The sequence below is a fragment of the Rhinoraja longicauda genome, chromosome 9 (assembly GCF_053455715.1).
Source record: "Rhinoraja longicauda isolate Sanriku21f chromosome 9, sRhiLon1.1, whole genome shotgun sequence".
Classification (NCBI taxonomy): Eukaryota; Metazoa; Chordata; class Chondrichthyes; order Rajiformes; family Arhynchobatidae; genus Rhinoraja; species Rhinoraja longicauda.
In genome coordinates, this window is record NC_135961.1 from 22,770,642 (window position 1) to 22,793,143 (window position 22,502).

General features: G+C 42.9%; 1 protein-coding gene across 4 annotated transcripts in view; it reads right to left on the reverse strand.

Annotated features, from left to right (window-relative positions):
- Nucleotides 1-22,502, reverse strand: part of syt14a (synaptotagmin XIVa) — a 131,926-nt gene that overhangs the window by 44,439 nt on the left and 64,985 nt on the right. For 2 of the 4 annotated variants that reach the window (XM_078404951.1, XM_078404950.1), the window contains exon 4: nt 22,183-22,404. The exons of the other annotated variants lie outside the window; for them this stretch is intronic. In XM_078404951.1, the coding sequence (XP_078261077.1) occupies nt 22,183-22,404 (222 nt within the window). The remainder of the gene's footprint in view (nt 1-22,182; nt 22,405-22,502) is intronic. 4 annotated transcript variants of the gene reach the window in all.

A 22,502-nucleotide genomic window follows, 5' to 3' on the forward strand; every position in this document is an offset into this window, starting at 1 on the left:
CTGTTATCACCTTTAGCTTTGTTTTAACCCGAGGTGTGTACTGTGTAGTGCTCTGACCACATGATGCCAATTTGGCTCTATTCACTTTCCACCTTCCCTATTTCCTTTCCGTAACTAGAATATTGTACTTGTATCCAGCTGACATGTCTTTCAGTCCAATCCATCTCCAAAAAGCAGCTTGTGTTGAGACATTCTGCTGATTTTATAATCACCTTGTTTAATTTACCTTTCAGCAAGAACTGGACCTGAAAGCCATCACATCACTTTTTAATTTTTGTCTTATAATGCCTGTCCTCCCAAATAGCACTGTGCATATTTCTTGCAGGCTTCTGTTAAACTTGGAATTCTTCTCTGGATGCTAACTAAATCAGCAAAAAAAATCATATAACATGAATATAAATAAATTTATAAATATCTTAACCTTAACACAATACCTTTTCTTAGTGAAAAGCTTATAGTCTTATTAAGTTACATTTCATGTCATTGCCAGTAATAAAACAATAAAATGTAAAGTAATAAAACAGAGAGAATTTAATGACTACAAAAACTATAAAAATGTCAGTTGAGAAGTTTCAGGATGTTTCAAGACCAGAACAATTCAGTGAAGCTTATGCAGCACCTATTTATACATGATTTTCAGACACAGTTGTTACATATGCAGGAACCTTAAGGCCTACTTGAGCCAAGCATTCTGCACACCAAATCAAAGCAACACGGGAGGAGGATATCTGACCAATCTGTGCCTACTGGCTCTCTATGGTGCAATTCAATGAGTACCATGTTTTTCATTGTCCTGAAAGTAATCTTCTTTCAATTGCCAACCCAATTCCCTTTAGAAATCCTTGACCGACCCTGTGTCTATCACCATTTTGGGCATATAGTGGACTTCCAATATGGCAGCTAGCACATATCAGACAAAATTGAGGAGATGAAGATTACAAACAAAAATTAATCTCTGGTATCCTTTAATTGGAAAAGACATTTTCAGCAATATTACATTTTTCTCCCAGACAGCCCAAAAGCAGATATTCAAATTTAAGTACAACTTTTAATACCACTAGTCTTTGAAATCCCATGACCTTTAGAGATTATTTATCATATATGGTTCTGTCACTTAGAGCGTAAATGAATAAGACTTCCTGTCCATAGCATTTCCCTTGGTGAGAGATTTTTAAAAAATCCTGTGGACTCTTATAAAACAATTGGTTATGTGCAGGTTTTTAACTAAATATTAATCACAGAAATGCCCGTTGATGTGCCCTTCTTGGATTATTTTTAACTTTCCTCCTTCGTTAAAATAAATTTACTGCTTATAAAGTAGTAATAAAATTGTTAATTTCACAATAATTTCCTAAGAATTTTGCATCCAATCAGTATTCCATATTTGTGGTTTTTTTCATTAACATTCAGCAATGCAAGAAACATGGTAGCTTATTGTTCTTAAATTTTTGGGCCTCTTCCAATCCGAGTAGAAATATCTTTAGTCAGCAAACCTGGGAGCGAAAGGAGAATGTTAGAAAATTATGTTTTAGGAAACAAGGTTTGCAATGGATTCATCCATCTTTAATGAATTTCATGCTATTTTCAAAACTATTAAATTGCATTTCCAGGTGGATAGCACTCTTCTCCATTTAAATTATAAATGAGCAAAACAATACCAACAATGCACAAATCAGCAACAACTTACCCTCTTTGAATAGGGGAGCTGTCAAGTAAATGAGAGGCAACAAAAGCATAACTAAAAGTAGAGGTTATAAATTACATAGAATTACACAAAACGAGTCATAGAGTCTTAGAGCATGGAAACAGGCCCTTCGGCCCAACTTGCCCACACTGGCCAACATGTCCCATCTACACTAGTCCTACCTGCCTGCGTTTGGCATATATCCTTCTAAACCTGTCCTATTGATGCACCTGTCAAAATGTTTCTTAAACGTTGCGATAGTACCTGCCTCAACTACCTCCTCCGGCAGCTCGTTCCATACACCCATCACCCTTTGTGTGAAAAGTTACCCCTCATGTTCCTATTAAATCATTCTCCCCTCACCTTAAACCTATGTCCTCTGGTTCTCGATTCCCCTACTGTGTGCAAGAGAATCTGTGTGTCTACCCGATCCATTCCTCTCAAAACTTTGTACACCTCTCTCAGATCACTCCTCATCCTCCTTTGCTCCAAAGAATAGAGTCCTAGGCTGCTCAACCTCTCCCTATAGCTCAGGCTCTCGAGTCCTGGCGACATCCACGTAAATCTTCTCTGCATCATTTCCAGCTTGACAACATCTTTCCTATAACATGGTGCCCAAAACCGAACACAATATTCCAAAAATGCAGCCTCACCAACAGCTTACACAACTGCAACATGACCTCCCAACTTCTATATTCAATGCTCTGAATGATGAAGGCCAATGTGGCAAAAGCCTTTTTGACCACCCTATCTACCTGTGATGCCACTTTCGGCAAACTATGTACCTGTACTCCTAAATCCCTCTGCTCTACAACATTCCTCAGAGCCATTCCATTCACTGTGTAGATTCTGCTCATGTGAGTGCTCCCAAAATGCAACACCTCACATTTCACTGTAAACTTCTGCAAATACACTGAGATAATCTGTGCTGTTGTTTATGTTGCTTTTTTTTTCGTCATCTCTCATTCCATTTCACTCAGTTCAGTTTCTAAGATACTTTGCTCAAGTTCACATTGATATTTATTTTGAAAGTATTCAGCTAATTTCCACAATCTGTTTCTGTGGTAGCATTATCTAAATTCAAATCACATTGTCTTCTTTATAAGAATACTTAGCAGCTATTTTCTCCCTGATGAATCAATGCACAATTCCTCAAGATCTCTATTACTCCCCTCCTAAAAGAAAATCTTTCTGTTCATTCCTTTTCAGATAACTTCAATGCTTCGACAGCATACAAAGATTCTTCTTTATCCAATGCTGCTTTATAATACGTGGGCCAGAACTGAGCAAGGTATGTGGAACTGTAGTCTGACAAGGAATCCAGACAAGTTTTACATAAATTCACCAATTTTGAATGCAATAGGCTAAGAAATGTATTTCTTTTGCTGCCCCCAGATTCTACCACTCACTTACATATCAGGGTCAACTTAGAGTGGACAATTAACCTGCTGACTTGGACATCTCTGGAATGTGAGAGGAAACTTGTGAATCTGGAGTAAACCTTGTGGTCACAGGGGGAATGTGCAAACTCTACAATATCAGAAGTTAGGATCGCAACCAGATCAATGGAGCTGGGAAGCACTGTGCCGCTGCCATAAAGTCTCAACAACAAAGCAAATACAAGAAACGGGTCTGAATAGAACCGATACATATATCAAAGGAGGAGTCAGGCCTGGCTTGGGTCTTTGTAGCCTCCCATGGTTACTCTTTTGAGGGAGAAAATGAGTAAGATTGAAGGAGAAGTTACAAAGCCATATATTCATAGAGACATACAACACAGAAACAGGCCCATAAACATGCCAAGTGTGTGCCGACCTTCAACCAAACATTTGCACTAATCCAACACTCATCACTTTTTCTATTCTTTGCACATTCTATGTTCATAGTGAAAATAAGCCTGTTGAGACCAATCAAGAAACTGTCAAAGTGACAGAAGGCATCACATGTTAACGGATCTGGGAACAGGCTGGATAAGGGAATAAAGAATGGATCAACGTAGGAAGAAAAGAGTAATTTGGGGAAAGATTAGGCTGAAAAAATGGGTCTAACGGGATAGCACATGTGGATCTTGAGGAGAAGGAACATACAGGCTCTATACTTTGTGTCTAGTCTTACCTAGCTACATGCAAGGCATTCATTTGAAAAAAACATGTTCCATCAGAAACATTATCTGAGTTATGTCAGCTGTTGTGCCCTGAATTTTAACTAATTTAATCAAGGGTGCAGTCTTGTTAACAACAGTTACAAATACTTTAACTTCTCATTTATTCCAATTTTTAGTATAGTCCTAAATCGTTGACTGTTAAGTACTATTATGCAATCTAGGATTAACAGTAAATCAACATTTCATGAACAAATAATCAAGTAAAACTAAATTTTGTTAATTTCTAATGGACCTGACAAAACGAGAGTGTGCAGTTAACTTCTATAAAACATTACCTTTCCCTGGGTTTGGCATCTAATCAATTAAATCCATATGCTAATTAAAGCTCATGAACATTTACTGAAATAATTTATCCTCAATCAATATCTTGCTGAATTGTAATAGATACCATGTAATAGATGCTCTGTCTCTATATGAAGCCACTGAATGTGGGAAACCACCCCAATGTTTTGTTCTTATGGTGAGTCAGAATGAAACTTGTGGGTTACACTGCAGGGATTCACCAAATTAACTTTGGCACCGAAAATCATTCCAGATATTTGTGATCTTATCTTTATATTTAAAATTATATTAAAATCTTATAATTTTACAAATCTCATTAGGTTTGTTCTTCCACTATGTAGTAACCTTATTGAAGGCATAACTAAGACAATGACTTAAATCTGCATTTAACATTCCTGATAAAATAAGGCTATTATGATTGACAGTCATAAAATAAAGGTAAAAGGAAAAATTCCAAGACAGGCAGAATTAAAACATATGTTATGAGATTGATTTCAGAGTATAATTTAGATGTTAATTGAATAAATTTCTTAATTTAAAAGGACTCTTAATGCTACATTGATTCTAAAAATTACTTTCAGCATCAGTAAACATCTTGCAATCCATAGAACTGGATAATAAACAGAAATTGTTAAAAATATTCCTTAATCTGAGAAAGCATCAATGGAGAGAAAAGACAAAGTAAGCTTTCAAGCCAATGAGCTTCCATCAGCAAAGTTCAGAAGAAATGTCATCACATGAAACTTCATCTCTGCTTCTCTTTCCACCAATGTCACCTGACCTGCTGAGCAGTACCAGCATTTTCTGCTTTTTTTGCCCCAGATTTCCAGCATCTGCAACATTTTACTTTCAGACAAAAGAATTAGAGGGTTCACTTTGTTTATCAGAATCTATATAAAAAGGCAATTAACCATAAAGCCCATCTGAAATTATGCTTAAGACACTGATCAACATGACAAAAGGTCTATGGAATAAAACCATGGTGAGAAAATGATGATGTCATTTTCAGTTCTGCAGAAGATTTTATTTCCTTGGTTAAGTATGTCCATAGGTGTGTTTGGTATTTTTCCTCCAGGAGTTGTGAGAAGTATAGCCTTTTTATACAATTACATGGAGGCGCTCCAAGTAAAAAGCCCTATAAATCTTTTGGAATGGGTGCACATGTGTTGGATTAGTCCCTCATGATGAGGGTGACTTTGCAAAACTATGATGTCACAAAATCATCTGCAGGTACTGATGGCCTTTCATGTGCTTATCCCAGAGCAGTGCACTTAATGTTGGCCCACTTTTACATTATATTTGGAGTGTGATTTTGCAGTGAATGGTGTTTAAAAAATGTCTTTTTTTTTCCAGTGTTAAGTAATTTACTGTGTTTTACTGTATTAAGTAACACCTTATAATCTCCCTACACAGTCGTGTTGAATAAAAATTGTAAGTTCATGCTTAATGACTTGTAGTGTTACCTGACTCTCATAGAATATGTCAGATGCTCCTCTTACAATATTGGGAAGTCCAGTAACAACATAAACAAATCAAGGATTATTATTTAAAATTGCTTTCCCTAGATTAATTATTTTTTTAAATCATGTTAATTTTGGGCAGGAACCTCTGATAACTGGTGAACTGTCTGCTTTTTGTTGCACACCACTGGAAGTACAATATTAGTTTCATCCTCAGTTCTGTTGATCATCAAAAGCCTGCCTAGTCCCTCTGACTGTATACAACTGGCATTAACCATGAACAGTCTTGATGGCTGATGAGGCCTCACACACCAAGCTCACCTATAAATATTCTATTTTCTATATCTTCTAAAGTGAAAATTCATAACCATCCACATTCAAAAATCAATATAGAAATACAAATATCAAAACGATATTTGGATTTAACTTTTGTGCTGACTTGTTAGTTTCATCAAAACTATTTGACTACATGGCAGTCCACAACTTATGACAGGTTTCATTTCTGAGTACTATTCGTCACCCAAAATGTTTGGAAACTTATCTGTTTGTAAGTCGTAAATGAACAAAAACACAGGGAGAGAATCACAGAAACAGTTGTGAAGGAAGAGTGTGCAGGCAGAGGAAGATTAGCAGCCAGCTGGCCTCACGGACTCAGAAAAAAAGCAAGTACGTGTGCTCAGAGCTCCGAGCACTGCTTAGCTTGACACGGCCCCTGATTGTTGTGGCTTCGGAGGTTGATGGACGGTGATGAGTAGGGAGAAAAGGCAAATGGAAATGCCCCATTTCCACCCAGTAAACGATTCTTGCAGCCCCGCAGCAGCCCGTAAATCCATCCCCTTCCATCCTGCCAGTCTCCTAAATGCTAGTTCATATGTAGCATATGTAGTGCGTGTCTATAAGTCAGGTGTTCACCACCAGGAGAGGACCTACATGTTGGATCAGATCCCTATCATTTCATGTCTCCCACTTCCAATGTCTCACTGAGAAAGGGACTCCCCCATCTTCCAATGCTAACTGTATGAAGTTGCAAGAATAACGTTATTAACTTCAAGCTAAGGATGCAAGGTTACAGACAAAACTGCAGCTCCCGAACAAAATGACTCCTCCAGGTAACACGCATGCGCAAGATAACTTCTTGCAAGAACGGCATCTGCAAACATCCGACATGGACTGTGAATACAGTGACTGATCTACACTAACAAAGCATAACCCCCTTCCCCTGTTCCCATGGTCTCATTAAAATAGAGTGGTACAAGTAGATGAACTCAGACAGGTTATGCCTAGGTCACAAAGATGTGTAGTTTGCTGGCTAGGAGGAATTCTGTATCGGGATTGAGATGTGGCAAGGGCTCTTCTAAGGTGCTAATAAATTACTGCCTCTTTCTTTCTAGAAATTAGATGAAAACTGGCTTTGTTTGTAAGTGTGTCTGGGGAATCTGTTGGCTGTTACACAGGCCCTCAATACATGTCTAAATAGGACCTCTGTCTCTTCTATGATCTCCTACATTATATTTTTTTGTCATTACAATCAAGTCAGGAGAGTTAGCAGATATGGGACATAATTTATTGTCAACTTGATAAGTACTTTTTTTTCTCAAAATTTTATGCAGTCATTGTTTAAAGATCAATGCTGGATTTTGGACAATAGACAATAGGTGCAAGAGTAGGCCATTCAGCCCTTAGCGCCAGCATCGCCATTCACTATGATCATGGCAGTCCATCCACAATCAGTACCTCATTCCTACCTTCTCCCCATATCCCTTGACTCCGCTATCTTTAAGAGCTCTATCTAATTCTCTCTTGAACGCATCCAGAGAATTGGCCTCCACTGCCTTCTGAGGCAAAGAATTCCACAGATTCACAACTCTCTGGGTGAAAAACGTTTTCCTCATCTCCGTTCTAAATGGCGCAACACTTATTCTTAAACTATGGCCCCTGGTTCTGGACTCCCCCAACATCAGGAACGTTTCCTGCCTCTAGCGTGTCCTATCCCTTAATAATCGTATATGCTTCAATAAGATCCCCTCTCATCCTTCAGTGTACACAAGCCCAGTCACTCCATTTTTTCAACATATGACAGTCCCGCCATTCTTGGAATTAACCTTGTGAACCTACGCTGCGTTCCCTCAATAGCAAGAATGTCCTTCCTCAAATTTGGAGACCAAAACTGCACACAATATTCCATCTGTGGTCTCAATAGGGCCCTGTACAACTGCAGAAGGACCTCTTTGCTCCTATACTCAACTCCTCTTGTTATGAAGGCCAACACGCCATTAGCTTTCTTCATTGCCTGCTGTACCTGCATGCTTTCTTTCAGTGACTGATGAACAAGGACACCATCTCGTTGTACTTCCCCTTTTCCTAACTTGACACCATTCAGACAATAATCTGCCTTCCTGTTCTTGCCACCAAAGTGGATAACCTCATATTTATCCACATTAAACTGCATCTGCCAGGCATCTGCCCACTCACACAACCTGTCCAAGTCACCCTGCATCCTCATAGCATCCTCCTCAGTTCACACTGCCACCCAGCTTTGTGTCATCTGCAAATTGGCTACTGTTACTTTTAATCCCTTCATCTAAGTCATGAACGTATATTGTAAATAGCTGCAGTCCCAGCACTGAGCCTTGCGGTACCCCACTAGTCACTGCCTGCCATTCTGAAAGGGACCCGTTAATCCCTACTTTTTGTTTCCTGTCCGCCAACTAACTTTCTATCCATGTCAGTACCCTACCCCCCAAACCATGTGCTCTAATTTTGCCCACTAATCTCCTAAGTGGGACCTTATCAAAAGCTTTCTGAAAGTTCAGATACAGTACATCCACTGGCTCTCCCTTGTCCATTTTCCTAGTTACATCCTCAAAAAATTCCAGAAGATTAGTCAAGCATGATTTCCCCTTCGTAAATCCATGCTGACTTCGTAAATCCATGCTGTTACTGCTATTCAAATGTGCCGCTATTTCATCTTTTATAATTGACACCAGCATCTTCCCAACCACCAATATCAGGCTAACTGGTCTATAATTCCCTGTTTTCTCTCTCCCTCCTTTCTTAAAAAGTGGGATAACATTAGCTACCTTCCAATCCACAGGAACTGATCCTGAATCTATAAAACATTGGAAAATGATCACCAGTGCATCCACAATTTCTAGAGCCACTTCCTTAAGTACCCTGGGATGCAGACCATCAGGCCCTGCGGATTTATTAGCCTTCAGTCCCATCAGTCTACCCAACACCATTTCCTGCCTAATGTGATTTCCTTCAGTTCCTCCATCACCCTAGGTCCTCTGGCCACTAGTACATCTGGGAGATTGTTTGTGTCTTCCTTAGTGAAGACAGATCCAAAGTGGTAGTGCATGTCAGCACAAACGATGTTGGGAAGTAGAGGAAAGATATTCTGCAGCGTGGCTTTAGAGAGCTCGGAAGAAGGCTGAAAAGCAGGACCTCCAGGGTGGTCATCTCCGGTTTGCTTCCAGTTCCTCGTACTGGTGCGGGCAGGAACAGGGAGATATGGGACCTGAATGTGTGGCTGAGGAGCTGGTGCAGAAGGCAGGGATTTAGATTCTTAGACCACTTGGATCTGATTTGGGGTAGGGGTGGATTGTACAAAAGGGACGGGTTGCACCTCAACAGGCGGGGGACCAGCATTCTGACAGGCAGGTTTGCCACTGCTACACGGGTGGTTTTAAACTAAATAGTGGGGGGGGTGTTTCAAATGGGACAAACAAGGATGGAGTTAAAGGGAAAGATAGTATAGGAATAATTAATAAACACCCCAGAATTAACGGGACAGAAAGCTCACAAAGCAATAGGAGAGAATGGCCAAGTGTAATAGGAAACGATGTGGAAGCTGAGATGAGTAAAGGATTAAAAGTACTATATATGAATGTGCGAAGTATAAGAGCAAAGTGGATGAGCTTGAGGCTCAGTTAGAGATTGGTAGGTATGACATTGAGGGGATTACAGATGCGTGGCTGCAGAAGGATCAGGACTGGGAACTGAATATTCAGGGTTATATGTCCTATAGAAAAGACAGGCAGGTGGGCAGAGGAGGTGGGATAGCTCTGTTGGTGAGGGATGGAATTCAGTCCCTTGCGAAGGGTGACATTGGGACTGACGAAGTACACTGTGGATAGAGTTGAGGAATTGTAAAGGTAAGAAAACACTAATGGAGTTATCTACAGACCCCCAAACAGTAGCCTGGATATAGGGTGTAAGTTGCAGCAGGAGTTAAAATTGGTATGTAACAAAGGTAATGCCACTTTAGTTATGGGGGATTTCAACATACAGGTAGACTGGGAAAATCAGGTTGGTTCTGGACCCCAAGAAAGGGAGTTGGTAGAGTGCCTCCAAGATGGATTCTTAGAGCAGCTTGTACTGGAGCCTGCCGGAGAGAAGGCATTTCTGGATTTAGTGTTGTCCAATGAACCAATTAATAAGGGAACTCAAGGTAAAGGAACCGCTTAGAGGTAGTGACCATAATATGATTCGTTTTAATCTGCAATTTGAGAGGGAGAAGGTTAAACCAGGAATGTCAGTGTTGCAGTTGAACAACGGGGACTATGAAGGCATGATTGGTGATAATAAATTTGTAAATATAAAAATTTACAAACATTTAAGAAGCGATCACTATGATAATTAATATGAGAGATGTATCGCCGTGAAACAATAGTTAAAAATGGCACATTTTGAGTTTGAATTAAGGAAGCTTTATAACTAATCACGCTCCCACTCCCTCATCTTTATAATGGATGTCCAGTCATTACACCTCCATCCCCCACGAGGAAGATCTTAAAGCCCTCTGTTTCTTCCTCGACCACAGAACCAGCCAATTTCTGTCCACTAACACTCTCCTCCGCCTAGCAGAGCTGGTCCTTACCCTTAACAACTTCTTCTTCAACTCCTCTCACTTCTCCAAATCCAAGGCATAGCTATGGGCACTCGCATGGGTCCTGGCTATGCTTGCCTCTTTGTCGGGTATATCGAACAATCCCTTTTCCGGGCGTACACTGGCCCCATCCCCGAACTCTACCTCCGCTACATCGGCGACTGCATCAGTGCCATCTCCTGCACCCATGCAGAACACACTGACTTCATCAACTTCACGACTAATTTTCATCCAGCACTCAAATTCACTTGGACCATCTCCGACATCTCCCTACCGTTTCTAGATCTCACCGTCTCCATCACAGGAGACAGACTATTAACTGACATCTATTACAAACCCACTGACTCCCATAGCTATCTAGACTACATTTCTTCCCACCCTGCTACCTGTAAAGACTCTATCCCCTACTCCAAATTCCTTCGTCAACGCCGCATCTGTGCCCAAAATGAGGTTTTCCATACCAGGTCATCGGAAATGTCCTTATTCTTTAGGAAACGGGGGTTCCCCTCTTCCATTATAGACGAGGCTCTCACTAGGGCCTCTTCTATATCCCGTAGCTCCGCTCTTGCTCCCCCTCCCCCCGTTCGTAACAAGGACAGAATCCCCCTCATTCTCACCTTCCACCCCATCAGCCAGCGTATCCAACAAATCATCCTACAACATTTCCGTCACCTCCGACAGGACCCCACTACTGGCCACATCTTCCCATCCCCTCCCCTTTCTGCGTTCCGCAGAGACCGTTCCCTCCGTAACTCCCTGGTCTGCTCGTCCCTACCCAAACCACCCCATCCCCGGGCACTTTCCCCTGCAACTGCAGGAGATGCAACACCTGTCCCTTTACCTCCCCCCTCAACTCCATCCAAGGACCAAACAGTCTTTCCAGGTGAGACAGAGGTTCACCTGCACCTCCTCCAACCTCATCTATTGTATCCGCTGCTCTAGATGTCAACTTCTTTATATTGGCGAAACCAAACGCAGGCTCGGCGATCGTTTCGCTCAACATCTTCGCTCAGTCCGCCTTAACCAACCTGATCTCTCTGTGGCTGAGCACTTCAACTCCCCCTCCCACTCCCAGTCTGATCTTTCTGTCATGGACCTCCTCCAGTGCCATAGTGAGGCCCACCGGAAATTGGAGGAACAACACCTCATATTTTGCTTGGGCAGCTTGCAGCCCAGCGGTATGAACATTGACTTTTCCAACTTTAAATAGTTCCTCTGTCCCTCCCTTCCCCTCCTCCTTCCCAGATCTCCCTCTATCTTCCTGTCTCCACCTATATCCTTCCTTTGTCCCGCCCCCCTGACATCAGTCTCGACCCGAAACGTCACCCATTCCTTCTCTCCAGAGATGCTGCCAGACCTGCTGAGTTACTCCAGCATTTTGTGAATAAATACCATTTCTTTATTGATGCTTAACCTGAATGCTGGAAATATCTAAACAAAAATATAGTGGGAGTTTCGCCAGAAGACCAGCAGTTTTTCAGGAGAGTGGCTCACCACCAGCTTCTCGAGGGCAATCGAGGATTGGCAATAAATATTGTCATTGCCAGTAATGCATCTATATCCAGAAAAAGGAATACATTTAAAAAATAACCACATACTGCATCATTTTGCAAGGGTGGTTCATCACCAGCTTGGAAACATAGAAAATATGAGCAGGGGTAGGTTAATCAACCCTTTCAGGCTGCTCTGGAGGAGGCCCATGACATGGGCACTGGAGGAGGCCCATGACAGAAAGGTCAGACTGGGAATGGGAGGGGGAGTTGAAGTGCTCGGCCACCGGGAGATCAGTTTGGTCAAACTGGCTTGACCTGACCAAACTGACCTTGGCTTGACCAAACTGATCTCCCGGTGGCCGAGCACTTCAACTCCCCCTCCCATTCCCAGTCTGACCTTTCTGTCATGGGCCTCCTCCAGTGCCATAGTGAGGCCCACCGGAAATTGGAGGAACAGCACCTCATATTTCGCCTGGGCAGCTTGCAGCCCAGTGGTATGAACATCGACTTTTCCAACTTTAGATAGTCCCTCTGTCCCTCTCTTCCCCTCCTCCTTCCCAGATCTCCCTCTATCTTCCTGTCTCCACCTATATCCTTCCTTTGTCCCGCTCCCCTGACATCAGTCTGAAGAAGGGTCTCGACCCGAAACGTCACCCATTCCGTCTCTCCCGAGATGCTGCCTGACCTACTGAGTTACTCCAGCATTTTGTGAATAAATACCTTCGATTTGTACCAGCATCTACAGTTATTTTCTTATAATAAAGAAATGGTGATATATTTCCAGGTATCTCTGTACGTATGTACGTCATCATGAAATGCGAGTTTGAAGGGAACCTACAGGTGGTGGTATTTCCATATGCCTTTTGTCCTTGGCTTTCCTGATGGCAACAGTTGCAGATTTCAGAAATGCCATCAGAGTAGCCAAGATGATTAACTGCAGTACATTTTGCAAATGATAACACCGCAGCTTTGATGTGACAGTGGTTAAGATAATCAACATATAGGATGATGGCAACTGTGATGTGAGCTGCATTGTCCTGGATGGTATAAAAACCAAATGGGGAGTCGGTTAAACATCAAAACAAAGCTCTCAACAATCTTTCCATTTTATACAGCGTAGAAGGAGGCCACTCAACAATCCTATTCACCACTAATTTTCTCTGTAACCTATTCTCCCTACATTTTCACCAACGAACATGCAAATTTCAAACAGACAGCACGATGAGTCAGCACTGAACCCAGGCCACTGAAGCGTGAGGCAGCAGCTCCGAGTTGTGCAACTCTGCCAGCTTACTGGTTGAGTAACTATATGGCACAGAGATGTGGGAGGCAAACCTACCAATGACAAAAATGAATTAAAAACTAATCACAGTTTGCCACTATTTGGGTTGAAAAACAATAAATGATGTATTGTGGAAAGGTGGATGAGAAATTTGTTCCAAGTAGAATATTAGAACATAACATTGTAATATATATATTTCCTTGATAAATAAGAAATATTTCACTGTATATGTATTCCTATAATATGCTCTTAATTGCTCAATGTTCAATTTTTTATTGTTGCCCATTTGCATTTAGGGAATGATTAATTATTTAGTTTTTATTTGTATTTTAAAGTAGTCAGTTATTGCAACATAAACCTATGATATTACACTTAAGTCTTGTGCATGAATAAATTACATAATTTTCTCTCCATGCACTGATGGAAACTTCAGTGACAAATGACAACTATTAATGAAAACATCTGGAATTGTTGCTCTCAAGCTTCACTTTCTGTTTGATCAGTTTGTTTTGAAATAAAACGAATTACAAGCTTTGCAGAGGTAAACCAAAAAGATTTTGGTTTTGTTTCCTGTTTAGTATTGATGGTGATGTGTGTAAAGACTATCACCGGGTGGTGCCAGTATGGCTGCCTCGCCAACACTCTGTCTGTCCCTTCCTTCTCTGTTGTTTCTTTAGTATGTGTTAAATGTATGGTTTAGTCTTCTTTAGCTTGTTTTATGTGGGGTGGGGTGGGGGGGGGAAACATTTTTAAATCTCTTACCTCGATAGAGATGCGATTATTTTCCGTATCGTATCTCCTTCCTCACTGTGTCCTACATCAAGGAGTTGATGGCCTATGCTGGAGACCGACTTCGGGAGCTCCAACCGCGGGAGCCTGCGGACTTACCATCGTGGAGCTTGCAATCCCTGTCGGGAATCGACCTCGGAGCTCCAACCACGGGTGCCTGCGTACCTTAACATCGTGGAGCTCACGGTCTCAGGTTAGAGACTGATTTCGAGAGCTCCAACCGCAGGAGCTTCGACCGCCCCGATGCGGGAGCTTCGATTGCCCCGACAAGGGAGCTTCAATCGCCCGGATGTGGGGCCTTTGACCTCCGGCTGCGGGAGCTCTGATGGAAGGTTTGACTGCCCCGACCGCGGGAGAAAATGAGGGAAGAAGATTAGACTTTATTGCCTTCCATCACAGTGAGGAATCCGCTGTGGTGGATGTTTATGTTAATTTTTATGTAGTTGTGTGTCTTGTTGTTTCTTTTTAGTATGGCTGTATGGTAATATGAATATCACCGTACTTTACTTGGTACACGTGACAATAAAAGACCTATGAAACCTTTGAATCTATTTCCATTTTCTCGATAGCATCATAGAGACATGACATTCAACTGAATCAGCATGCTTAAATCGTGCATTCTTGTAGTTCACATATAACATTAACTCCAATAAAACATTAATTCGATGACTTTATTTTCCTTCTGGACCTCCTACACCATCAAAATGCTGCAGCCTCAAATAATGGTGATGTCAAAATAGTTGAAGGAAAATATATAAATGTGGCCATCTAGTGGATGAAATATGAACCACAAGTTGTGGCAGGGATGAAAATGCTTCGTGAAATGCCAAATTCCACCAATTCCTTTGCGTGTGTGAAATGTTGTCTCATCAATTTGATTGAGTTTTTTTGAAGAGGTGAAGAAGAAGATTGATGAGGGCAGAGCGGTAGATGGTATCTACATGGACTTTAGCATGGCCTTTGACAAGATACCACATGGTAATCTGGACAGTTAGATCACATGGAATCCCGGGTGAACTAGCTAATTGGATACAAAATTAGTTTAAGGTAAGAAACAAAGGGTGGAGGACTGGAGGCCTAGAATAAGTGATGTCGGGATCGGTGCTAGGTCACTGTTGTTCATTATTTATATTAATAAGTTGGATGTGAATCTAACTTGTAAGATGACACTGAAATTGACAGTACAGTCGACAGTGAAGAAGATTGTGTATAATTACAATGGGATCTTGATTAACAAGGCCAATAGGCCAAGGAGTTTAATTCAGATAAATGCAGGTGTTGCATTTGGCCGGACAAACCAGGGCAGGACCTAAATAATAAATGGTAGGGCCCTGGGGAGTATTGTTGGAGAGAGAAACTTAGGGGTGCAGGTATATAATTCCATGAAGGTGGCGACACTGTGGACAGGGTGGTGAAGAAGGCATTTGGCACACTTGCCTGTTGTGATATTGCTGGGACTACTTTGTGTATCCAAGGACTACTTTGTATGCCTGTGTATATAAGTGATTGGTGTGATTAGGCAGTCACTCTGGATCCAGGCGGCCTTGGAATAAACAGCCTGGAGTTAAGCTCCACCATGATAACATCTTAAACATGTGTACTCGTGGTCCTTCCAGAGTCACAACAAAGGTACAACAAGTACCGGACCACGAAGTACAACATGGTGGCAGCGGTTTGGGTGTTTAGCCTAGAAAAGGAAAACAACAAAAACCCCAAGAAAAAAAGTTAACAAGTGCGTAAGAAAGAAAAAAAAAAAGAAGGTTAACAAAAAGGAACCCAGCAAAAAGGTTAACAGGAAGATAAAATAGAGCCCTGAAGAACGAAAAAAGTTTCCCGCTCGGTAAGGGGCCAATATATGTAGGTATACTTACCTGCTCGGTAGTCAGCGCCGAGCTGCCGACGTGACGCTGCAAGCTGCTGAGGGCGGTGTGTGAAGGCCCACATCGCGTCCCAGCACCTGTGCAGGCCCGAGATTAGGAGCCTGCGACTGCTTCGCGGGGAAGAGACCGGAGGCGACCGGGAGACCCGACACCCACGGAGGTGTGCGGTGACCAGGGAAGACCGGCACCCACGGAGGTGTGCGGCGACCGGTGGAGACCGACACCCACGGAGGTGTGCGGCGACCGGAGGAGACCGGGAGACCCGACACCCACGGAGGTGTGCGGTGACCGGGGAAGACCGACACCCGCGGAGGTGTGCGGCGACCGGGAGACCCGACACCCACGGAGGTGTGCGGTGACCGGGGAAGACCGGGAGACCCGACACCCACGGAGGTGTGCGGTGACCGGGGAAGACCGACACCCACGGAGGTGTGCGGCGACTGGGAGAGCCCCGGAGGAGACCGACACCCACGGAGGTGTGCGGCGACCGGGAGAGCCCCAGGGGAGGCTGACACCCACGGAGGTGTGCGGCGATCGGGAGAGCCCTGGAGGAGACCGACACCCACGGAGGTGTGCGGCGACCGGGAGAGCCCCGGAGGAGACCGACACCCACGGTGGTGTGCGGCGACCGGAGGGGGTCGGCGACCGGAGGGACCAACCACCCGCGGAGGTGCGGCGGCCGGTAAAGGCCGCGGCACTACATACTCACCCAGGCGCGTCGACCGTAGAGTCGGGACAGCCCTGGGCCCGAGGCAGCGGCAACGCGTTCGAATTGCGCGGCAGCTGCCGGGAGCACCTGTGGGCGGGGCCGGGGAGCACCTGTGGGCGGGGCCAGCGCGCAGCGGCAGCGCGTTCGAAAAGTTGAGCGGCAGCTGCCGTGGAGCACCTGTGGGCGGGGCCAGTGCGCACTGCAGAGGAGGCGCGATCGCACCGCGATTACAGCAGTGGGAGCCCAGCAGTGGGAGCCCAGCAGTGCGAGCCCAGCAGTGCCAGCCCAGCAGTGGGAGCCCAGCAGTGCCAGCCCAGCAGTGGGAGCCCAGCAGTGGGAGCCCAGCAGTGCCAGCCCAGCAGTGGGAGCCCAACAGTGCCAGCCCAGCAGTGGGAGCCCAGCAGTGCCAGCCCAGCAGTGGGAGCCCAGCAGTGGGAGCCCAGCAGTGCCAGCCCAGCAGTGGGAGCCCAGCAGTGCCAGCCCAACAGTGGGAGCCCAGCAGTGCCAGCCCAGCAGTGCCAGCCCAGCAGTGGGAGGCCAGCAGTGGCAGGCAAGTCATGGTGGTGGAGCATCTAGAGCCTACACTACGTTTGATCTACACAGCACGTCTTCTTGAGGGAAAGATATGGAACAAAATGAATATTTTGTGTTTAATGACCTGTGTAGTGATCTGTGTACTGAAAGCTTAATATATTATATTTGATGCTTTTGTATATATGTATATATCTGTGGAGTGACCACACGGAGTGAGTGACCACACGGAGATGAGTGACCACACGGAGATGAGTGACCACACAGAGTGAGTGACCACACGGAGATGAGTGACCACACGGAGATGAGTGACCACACGGAGTGAGTGACCACACGGAGATGAGTGACCACCCGGAGATGAGTGACCACCCGGCGATGAGTGAAATTCCGCAGAGGAGTGACCACCATGATGGCGAAAAAAAGCAATTGTGTTTAATTGTGTTTAGTTGTGTTATTGGTATTGTTTGCAAGAAGCAATGGTGTTTTGGTATTTTAGCCCTCGAATGGTAAAGAAAACAATTTTATGTAAGACAAGGGGGATGTTGTAATATATAAGACAAGGGGGATGTTGTGATATTGCTGGGACTACTTTGTGTATCCAAGTACTACTTTGTATGCCTGTGTATATAAGTGATTGGTGTGATTAGGCGGTCACTCTGGATCCAGATGACCACGGAATAAACAGCCTGGAGTTGAGCTCCAGCATTGTAACCTTTTATACACATGTACTTGTGGTCCGTCCAGAGTCACTAAAGGTACAACAGGTACCGGACCACGAAGTACAACATTGCCTTCATCGGTCAGGATATTGAGTACAGGGGTTGAGAGGCTGTGTTACATCTGTACAAGACGTTGATCAAGCTACATTGATGTGTACAGTTCTAGTCACCCTACTTTAGGAAGAATATAATAAAACTGGAAAGGGTGCAAAGAAGTTTTACAAGTATGCTGCTGGGTCTGAAGGGTTTAAGTTATAAGGAGAGGCTGGATAGACTGGGTATTTTTTCACCCTGGAGTGTAAGAGATTGAGGGATAACTTTATATAGATATATAAAATCATAAGGCGAATAACCACAACGTCTTATCCAGGATAAGGGATTCTAAAACTAGAGGGCATTTAAGGTGAGAAGGAAAGATTTAAAAGGGACCTGAAGAGCAGCTTTTTCAAGGCGATGGTGTTGCATACATGGAATGAGCTGCAAAAGGAACAGGTACAGGTATGTACAATTATGACATTCAAAAGACAGATGGATAGGAATGGTTGGAGGGATATGGCTCAGGCACAGGCAAGTGGGGCTAGTTCGGTTCAGTAACATGGTCGGTGTGCATGTTGGACCATTTGGCTTCCTTCTGTGCTGTATAACGTTATGACTTAAAAAAGACATAATGCTTCCAAAAGCATCCTCAAATGCCACATACCACCAAATGGACCACCAGAAATTAAACCAATATTTTAATATTCATATCCTCGATCAGTGGTGCTGCCAATCTATTCTTAGTGATGAAATCTCCTACTCAATTACATTCTGTGCTACATAAGTGCTTCTTCCAAATATTAATCAACATGGAGGCGTATTGGTTCATCAGCTACGGGAAGATTGCTAATCAGGAGGTGGTTTCCTTAATCATGTCCGGCCCAATGTCATAAGACTTCATGAATCCAAAACCAATGCAAAGAACTTCTCATGCTCCTCCATCTTGCCTATTTACCCAAAGCCAACCCTTCTTGTGGGTCTATCCTGCAGATGGGACAGGGTATACTCAGGGATTGTGATGTCTGGCTGTAAAGTTTGATTCTGTGACTAGTATCCCAATTTAAAAACCGGACCCCAGATGTTTCTGAGGAGGAATCCCCAAATCCCATAGGGCTGAGAAGGGCATTGCTGTGTCCAAATTTGGCACCTGTGCTGATGCTTTGCGGCCAGTCGAGTTTTATTTTTCTCTGCTTCAATATAGCAGCTATGAAGCCAACAACAGTTCCCTTCCCGATGAGTTCAAAGCATTTCACGCCCGCTTTAAACAGAAGGTTAGTGGAGGAACATCACCGACCACATCAGTCTGGGGCAGTCCTGTACCAATGGTTATCTTGACAGATGCAAGGTCGGCCTTCCAGAGAGTCCATCCGTGGAAATAACTGGCCTAGATGGAGCCCTGGCTGCATCCTGAGGATCTGTGCGGACAAGCAGGTAGAGGTATTCACAGACATTTTTTAACTTCTCACTACTCCATTCTAAGTTCCAATTCAGCTTCAAGAAGACCATCATCATCCCATTGCCAAAGAAAAGTAAGTAGTATGCCTTAATGACATATGCTAGGGTACCATCCGATTCACCTCTACTCCTCTGCAGACAATGCACTTTGTCTCTGGAACTACTGCACTACAATGCTGGAAACTATATTCTGCACTTTGCCTTTGCTTTACCTATTGCACTTGAATTCAGCTTGATTGTATTTATATATAGTATTATCTGATTTGATTGGATAGTATGCAAAACAAATCTTTTCACAGTACATCAGTACATGTGACCTAAACCTAATGCTGCAACGGAATGATTTACAGGACTATTTCAGAGAACATTCTGCTTGTCTGGAATCACAAAGTAGCAAGGCTAGACCAGACCTGATTCCCTTCCTTCTGGGGCACCAGTGACTCTGTAAGGATTTTACATTAATCCAGTAATTCTGTGCCTATTATAGCCAAAGATCAACTAAAAATAAATTTAATAGATGCTTTGGTAGAATTTGAATTCGCATTTCCAGACTGTTAGTCAGGCCTCTGGGATAGCAGTCCAGTAACATAATCTCTGTGGCACTACAATAGCTGCAGACATATCTTCCCACCTTGTCCTCTTCTTTCTTTACATTCGAGTGTTACAACATTTCCTGGTCCACAGCTGCTGGAGGGCAAAGTCTGATTAGTTGCCAGGCAGCAGAGCAGTTCAGACAACTTAAACATTGTTAAGGATCCTAATATTCTGTACTATAAGATTTCAAAATGCTTTATTACTCTTGTTTTTGCACTTTCTCCTTTATACACAAGCTTTAACCACCTGTGGACCAAGGTACTGAATGGCCCACCCATGCTTTAGATAGCAAACCTTTGCTGTGATGCAAAAACTGAAATATATCAAGCAAAGCAACTCCTGAGCTTATAAGGGAATTGTAGTTTCTTCCTTGGTCTCACTCGTCATCATCTTTTTCTGGTGATGGCTGTGAACAAGTTAGACGTCAGAGAGTGATATCCTGTTAGGTTTCCGTACAATTCTGTAGACCCCTCAAGGAAATAAATATGTGTTTAGGCCAATGTCTCCATTCATTGCCAGCAATGACATTTTGTAAAACCATGCAATTGCTTTGATTGCCTCAAGTAGGAAGCCTTCATTACCTCAACAAAGGAGAGGCCCTCTCCTTTCTGGCTGAAGACCTGAGGTACAGATACCAAGAATGCCATGTCTTGCCACACAAATAACTTCTCATATTCCAACAGTATCCAATAATCAAGCCATTGCAAATCTTGCACAGCCAATTCTTCTTTGAATGGGTCACCACAAGCCTGCAATTTAAAGTCCCTTCAAATAGCATACATTCATTATTATTCTTTCTTCAGATGGGCACCAGTTTTCCTTAAAGGTCAAACACATATCTTTGGTCGGATTCCTATGATCCAATTTGGCAGTGATGGCACCAAATTAATATTTGATATGAATTAATGTCATTCTCTCCTTTCTCTGCATATTCCCATTCTTCCGCCCACATGCTGATGCCCTTACTGCTCTCGTGGATATCATGAGATGCAATAAAAATGTTTGCGATTTGCAAAATTAATTGTAAAAATCATTCTCCGTACTGAAACAATTTATGCCAAACAGCTCACTTTTGCAACCTACATTTCTATAAATTCTAACCTTGCTGGTCTATGCAAAATGGATACCATCAATTGTACTAAACCCAGTTATACTCCACTCAACCTGGACAATTTGGTGTGATCTTTTTTTAAATCTGCATATGACTTTAGTGACATAGTTAGAAAGCAGCCATGTGAAATGTCTATAGCTGTCCCATCAGATCAGTCTAAAAAGGAGAGTAGCTGAGTCCAGAATAACTCGGAGGTAAGATCAATGAAGAATATGTTTCATAACCAATGTTTTCCAAACCCCATGTGAAAACATCTGCTCTTGACACCCCAGTCCTGATTGCAAAGCCGCCCCTAAACTTGAATTCCTCAACTTACTCAAGTATGTGCAACCTAAAATTCCAGTGTTTTCTCGCAGCAACATCAATCCAGCTGTGATTATATTCTAGATCAGGTCACTTTCCATTAGCTTCAAGCCTGTGACTGAGAGGCACACTGACTGATGAGATTCAGGAATCTGAGTCTGATGTTACAATGACCAGGTCAGTTTGTCATCTGCCCACTTCAATTCCTACTACAATCTTAATGTTTTTGCAAGGTTATGAAGCCAAACTAAAATCAGCCAACTCATCAATAAACACATTTTTTTGAACTCCAGTAGCAATTAAAGCAATCTAATTTTATGTCACTCTCTTACTTTAAACAGAATACTTAATTGATTTTTAAAATATGCTGCAGAGCATCCTTCAAAAAGAAAACATGAAATATTTTGAACTGTACTGCAATGCACTACTATATGGAGAAAAAATAATTTAAAAAACATCACAGATATTTTAATTTTTTTTCCAAAAAATAGTAGCTAAAATAATCATCTATTTGTCAAAACAAAGGTTCAATGACAAACAATCGTACGGAACATGATCCTGTTTCAAACACTGCCACATGCACATTTAGCACTTTTTTTACAGAGGTGGAAGAGTGATTTATCACAAAATTATGTACAACTGACATCACATTATTGAGTTATATAAACAAGATGAAACCTACCCGACAATTTGCTACAAGTTTTCTAAAGTTTATTGAGCAAGCATGCATCTGAAGCTGCATATATCTCAATACTTTCGTTTTTACCTGTAAACCATGAAATCCGTCCATTCATCTTACCTTCATCTGCAGATGCCTCACTGCTGTAGCCATCATATTCAGCTGACAGGGGACTATACTTGAGTCTGGATTCCCACATATAACCTTTCTGATGGAGTCTGCTGTCTGATGCTGCACCAGATACGATCTGTATTTTGGACAGAGCCTCGTGGTATTTGCCAAGCACCTCATCTTCACTGTCTGATGAGGAACCATGGTGCTCTCCATCACCATAGTTGTTATCTGGTCAACACAACAATGATAGTAAGCATCAGACATCCAACCAGACACACCAGAATGATAAGGACAAATTGCCTGCCATTATGATGATCTTCAGCATT